Source organism: Octopus bimaculoides, chromosome 4 (assembly GCF_001194135.2).
Source record: "Octopus bimaculoides isolate UCB-OBI-ISO-001 chromosome 4, ASM119413v2, whole genome shotgun sequence".
Classification (NCBI taxonomy): Eukaryota; Metazoa; Mollusca; class Cephalopoda; order Octopoda; family Octopodidae; genus Octopus; species Octopus bimaculoides.
Genome location: NC_068984.1, coordinates 82,973,552 through 82,979,485, shown reverse-complemented (window position 1 = coordinate 82,979,485; position 5,934 = coordinate 82,973,552). Strand labels below are relative to the sequence as shown.

At 32.6% G+C, this 5,934-nt stretch overlaps 2 protein-coding genes across 4 annotated transcripts in view; one reads left to right on the top strand and one right to left on the bottom strand.

The window, feature by feature from the left end:
* Nucleotides 1–1,108, bottom strand: part of LOC106875134 (enoyl-CoA hydratase domain-containing protein 3, mitochondrial) — a 27,409-nt gene extending 26,301 nt beyond the window's left edge. Inside the window, exon 1 of one of the 2 annotated variants that reach the window (XM_014923123.2) lies at nt 993–1,108. In XM_014923123.2, the coding sequence (XP_014778609.1) occupies nt 993–1,016 (24 nt within the window). In that variant the 5' untranslated portion in view covers nt 1,017–1,108. Of the gene's footprint in view, nt 1–541; nt 605–992 lie in introns of those variants that run through there. The other variant, XM_052967175.1, reaches the window with a different exon arrangement.
* Nucleotides 1,109–4,799: 3,691 nt separating this feature from the next.
* The window catches only part of LOC106875135 (Golgi SNAP receptor complex member 2), an 11,239-nt gene continuing 10,104 nt past the window's right edge, over nt 4,800–5,934 (top strand). The window contains exon 1 of one of the 2 annotated variants that reach the window (XM_014923126.2): nt 4,800–4,980. The gene's annotated coding sequence lies outside the window, so the exon portion shown is untranslated. The remainder of the gene's footprint in view (nt 4,981–5,934) is intronic. The other variant, XM_014923124.2, reaches the window with a different exon arrangement.

The following is a 5,934-nucleotide window of genomic DNA, read 5'->3' as shown; positions in this document are numbered from 1 at the left end:
GGGAAGGGGTGGTCCAAAATTTTTTTTTTAGGGGGAATCGCATGACCGTGACATATAGAACACATTATCGAAAACGAAAATCGTCAAAATTAAAAAATAAAAAAGTTACAGCCATTTTCCCTCAGTGTCTAATTCCAATGTCCACCGATTTTTTTTGTTTTTTATGTGTGTATGGTAGTATCATTTTCATAAAATGTTCTCAGCAATCCATGCTATATAAGTGCAAATCACAGCGCTTAATGGGTTAAACATTATACGATAGCGAGACCGTAAATGTAATATCTAACTGAATTAAACCTATGCACTGTCACGAAGTCCTATTTTATTTAATATTTCGTCTCATTTACGTTGCAAATATTTTGGAAAAAGCATGACTGTCATAGAATCTCGATCTCCTGTCGAATAAACTATGATCCTGGAACTGACATGAATTTGATGCTGAGAGTCATCTCCCTTGAAACAGATGGGACTAAAACAACACGAGTTCACAGAGGCTCTAGGTGGTCGCTCGAAATGGTGAAAGTAATAAATAATACATTACCATTTTTAAAATGAGAACACATAGGATATAATGTAATCCTCCATTCATATTAAAAATGATGACACATGGGATATATTAAAATCCTACATGAGATTATAATAAGAAGTTGGAACATCAACTAACAGAGGTAACAGGGAGGCTTAAAAAAACTATTAAAAAATATGTATATGTGTTTTGGGAGGATTTTATATACAAACATTAAAAACTTTTATATTGCTATTTGGTTTCCTAATCAAAATCACATTTGATACGTTTATAAGAATACGAAACTATAAAGATAACAATTAGTAATACAAGTGATGTGTTAGTAAAATGAGAAGAGAAAAAAAAAATTATGTAGACAGTACTTAAAAATGGAATTATGAAGTCAAAACACGTATTAATCTACAATCTACTGGAAAAAAAACACTGCAGAAATCTCCCCAAATGTTAACAACATTAACACAAATACCTTTCGACTAAACAACGCAGCCATTTTATCAAGTACGAAAACCTGTATAGTTATGAAAAGTCGCTTTCTATTGGTCAAATCTTAAATATACTGTCCCATTACAGACAGCTTTCAAAACAGCTGAAAAGTTTTAGTACGCACGCGCATATACATACATATATATATATATATATATATATTACAACAAAATTTTATATCTTGGAGTTACCCAAGGTTTCGCACCTACAAAGCCAAAGCCTTGAGAACAAACAGGTCGTGAGATTCTATATAAAAAGACAAATTTTTTTTAATTTCTACGTCGCAGATATATATCATCATCATCGTTTAACGTCCGCCTTCCATGCTTTTTTTTTTTTTTTTAGTAAGGTATCTTTGGCCTGACGAGTAGCTAGCGGTTTACCCCTCGTTTCGGTAATTCCCTACTTCCTGGGTTCAGCTAGCTATGAAACATATGTAACCTAGATTTTATCTACCCCATTCCCTAAATTTGGATTTTTATCCACAAACACAGCAACCTCAGCTGCTAACCGTGAACTGTAAAATAACTTATTTTCATCTTATCGAACTTGAATATGGAAAAAATGTACAGCCTTCTACGTCAATAAACCACTATTGTTCCTGAAAATTATTTTTTATCCCTTCTTCGGATTGCTCGAAGTTTCTAACTTCCTACACCTTGATCCTTGGATCTTACCTTTTACATATCAATATATATGGGGCTAATATAGAATCGCACTTCTTGAAAAATGCGTTTTTAGGGGAAAATTTTTTCGGATTCCTACGTTTTAGATGTCGGAGACTACGAAAATGCAAAAAAAAAAAAAAAATAGTTTTAATTTCACTCCCCCACCCAATTTAAAATTTTGATTTTGTTTTCTTTAAAGAGATTGTAGTGAATTAACCAGCATGTGCAAATCGAAATAAAACATTAAAGAGAAAAGAATATGCGTTTTATTTGTCTTTGCCTTAAATAATCGTAAATAATAATTGAATGTAAATTGAATATACACCATTTTATAAGAAACAAATTAATTTTTAATAATTAATCTTATAAAGTTTAATAAGGGGCTCAAATTTCACCCTCTCGCCCAATTTCAAATTTTGAACTTTTTCATCCAATTTTAAATTTTGAAGTTTTGCATATTCGGAATCTCCTTCATCTAAAACATGGGGAAAAAAATTTCGAAAAATTTTTAATTGGGGTAAGGGACGTGGGGAAGAGTGGGGGGTGAGTGAAATAAAAAAAATTTTTTCTTGCATATTCGTAATCTCCGACATCTAGAACATAGCAATCGGGAACACTTTTTTCAAAAAGATGCATTTTTCAAGAAGAGGTGCAATTCTGCATTAGCAGAATCGAGTATACTCTTTTTTATTTTAAGATTGTGAATATGTCTAGAGGCAGCATAAATTCACCAGACATATTTTGTTATGTCTGCAGGTAATTCATCCCTTCAGATTCCCAGAGCAATATTATTCCTTTGTTAAAGAACTGGTATTTAACTTATTTTGACTGAAACTGGGAGACCAGGACAAACTATTTGCACCTTACAGAGCTTGCAAGAGTTGCATTACTAAGCTCCAAATGTGGTCAGTTGGATAACTGAAATGTATGCCCTTTGGAGTAAGAATTGTATAGGGAGAGCAGATGAACCACCATAGTGACTGCTATTCCTGTATGACCAAAGTAGCTAGATTCAACAAGACACCTAAGGATCACCTAATATACCTAAATATTTCATCAGCAATAAGGCCTGTTTCACATTCAGATGATATTCCTGTACATGTGCCACCTGAAACATGGGAAATTTCATCAGAGTCGGATACTAGTGAAACTAATGAGATGGAAGTAGACTATGAATCACCAACAAATGTTCCCAAACTCAACTAAATTGAGCACAATGGCCTGGTGAGAGACCTTAACCTTCTAAAAGAATGTACACAGTTACTTTGCTCTAGACTGAAGGAACACAAGCTTCTAGTTCCTGAAACACCATCCTCTTGGTACCGTCAACGGGAAGTGGAATTCACTAAGTTCTTTAAGAAACAAGATTCTTTAGCTTTCTGTTCAAATATTTCTGGCCTTGTTGAACACATGTGGATGTTGTACAAAGCAGATGAATAGAAGCTCTTCATTGACTCTTCTAACAGAAGTTTAAAGGCTGTTCAGTACAGAGTCAGTGTAAGTGTTATAGTTAAATTTAGGAGTGCCAGCATTAGGATAAAGGTTAGGGTTAGCATTATTATTACACTGAATGTTAAGTTAGCATGCAAGTGAAGGTTATTAAGGTTATCATTACGCTTAATCTTTCAGAATATGTTGGTGTATAGTGTTAGGGGTTAGTATTAGGGTTAGAATTAAGGATAGCATTGTTGTTAGGGGTTAGTATCATCACTATCTTTAACAGGTTACAATTATGGTTAAAATTAGTATTAGAATTAATTTTAGGGTTAGTGTTAAGTGATATTTTTTCGACCCCAAAAGAATGAGGAACAAAGTTGGCCAGATAGTCAGAACAAAGTTAGGGTTAGGATTAACGTTAGCCGTTAGTTGTATTTCGGTTTAGTTAGGGGTTAGTATTGAGATTATTATCATCATGGCTATGGGTTAAATTAACAGTTAGGATTAGAGTTTGGTTTGGCATTAGACTTGGCTTAAAGGCTAGGATCAGTTTGTTTGGCATTGTCTAATGTCTAAAAGTTTTCAATTAGAATTCGGTTTGGTGCTACTTTAAGCTTAATCATAACTCTAACCACAACACAAAGCCTCAACTAAACATTTAACTCCTTCCTTGGTCCTAGCTCCACAACTGTAACACTTAACCCCTCTCTTTCTCTGTATATAATACATGAGCACAGACTTAGTTGTATGACTAAGAAATTTGCCTTGCAACAACGTGATTTTTACGTTGATTACATTTCACAGCACTATGGACTATATTGTCTTCTACTATAGTTTCATGTCACCCAAAGCTTTGGATGAAAACTTTGGGAGATGTGATGAAACCTGCTCGTTCATAGATGATACACTGAACCTGTAGCTTGGCTTAATAACAAGAACTGGTCCTTAAACGACTTTTACAAAGTCTCAGTATCATACATTCGGGTAAAACCTTATGAATGAAATTGGGGGCAATTGAAATAAATTTTTTTTTCTTTTTTTTTTTTTTGCTAAATTGTAATCTTCGATTTCGAAAACATATGAATCTGAAAAAAATTTAAAAAACGAAATTACTGGTTCAAAAGTTATAGGTGAGTGGATTCCGAAGAAGTATCGATAACTCTTTTAATGCTTTCTTGAAATGAATGAACTTAAACTAAATCTTATGTTTAAATTATCCTGCAGCTGTTTTTCCTATATTTCGAACTTTTTTTTTTTCTTTTTGAGAAACGAAGAAGGTAACTCTTGAGATAATAAGGGAGATAATACTATATTTTTTTTTTTTTAATGGCTTCCTTGGAGAAATAAAAGTCAAATTAAACTGTCATTCTTTAAATAATAATAATATCATATTACATCTAATTTATTGTTTTCTAACTTAGCTTCTCTCCTAACTGAATGACTGACACGTTTTTAAGGAACAGAAAAGAAATGTTGATTAAAGTTTTAATTCCAAAAGAAATTTAAAAAAGAACGAAGTTACTACTTTTTTAATGTTAGCATAAATCTAAATAATTTTCTTAAAAAAGCCATCAATATTTATTATTATTATTATTATTATTATTATTATTACTATTATGATGATGTGACATCACCTAAAATATTTAAAATATTAGGCATGTATTTGTTGGAATACGAAAGTATGATTCCTGTTCTGTTTCCTAAACCGGATGTTGCCACTAGGACACGTCGCGAATTGAAAACTTTAAAATGGAATTAAGATGACGACCAAAGTTTTTTCTTGGAAATTTTTTTTTCTTTTGGGGTAAACATTTTCCCAGTAAATTAGAGGGGAAGGGAAAGTTAATTCTGTACCAGCTTTAATCGGTAAGAAAACATTTTCATTTATTTTTTTATGTTTATCCGAAGTGAAACATCCTGTTACACGTTATATCTCAATAACAATATAGCTTCATTGATAAAATATAAAGACGACGAATGATTAAAACATTTACGTATAGAATACTTCACCCAACTTTCTGCGGGTTTTTTTTTTTTTATAGTTGTCATTAACTGGCGTCGTTGCTGCGCTGCGTTTAACTGACATACTTTTTGGTTAGAAATACTTATGAAATAACTTCCGTCTCGTCTCCAATATTTCATCCAGTGTCCTCGTCATGTTACGTAGTTCGGCAGTCTTTGGTTTTAGGCCGTTCGTAGTTAATATTAGATAAAATGATACGTTAAACCCGTTATGTAATCTTCTGTAGATATTTGTTGTCTCTACTCCCTTCCTCCCCATATACCGGCTCCGCCACATCTCTAATTTCTTATACCGGTCCTTCGTGGGAGAAAAAGATGAAAAGTAAAATTAGATTTTCTGTTAAATCTGTGTGTAGTTTAGCAAGCAAATTATGCGTCTTACCGCTCATATGATTTACATCTATTACTATATAGTAGTCTCACATTTCAAACACTAATATTTATATGGACGCCTGTTTGTTTTATTTCAAGCAGCAATATTTCATCATCCGTGATATTTAACCCCACCACACACACACAAGTTCCACACTAACCACTACATCCTATTCTTCTGCCCTTGAACGCCAGTCTTCCGTAATTCATTTTCCACGAGTTCCTAATTGTAAATATATAAATGACATTTGTTAAAAAAAAACTTTCAATGATCTGAGAATTTGTAAAGTTGGAAGCACGAGTGAAAGTTTGAAACAACTATATTTTTTAAAATTTCTACAAAATAAGCTCATGATTTTGAAACAATAACATTTCAAAAATCCGAGAATTAAACAAAAATAAGCTAATAGTTGCTTTGGATCGAAA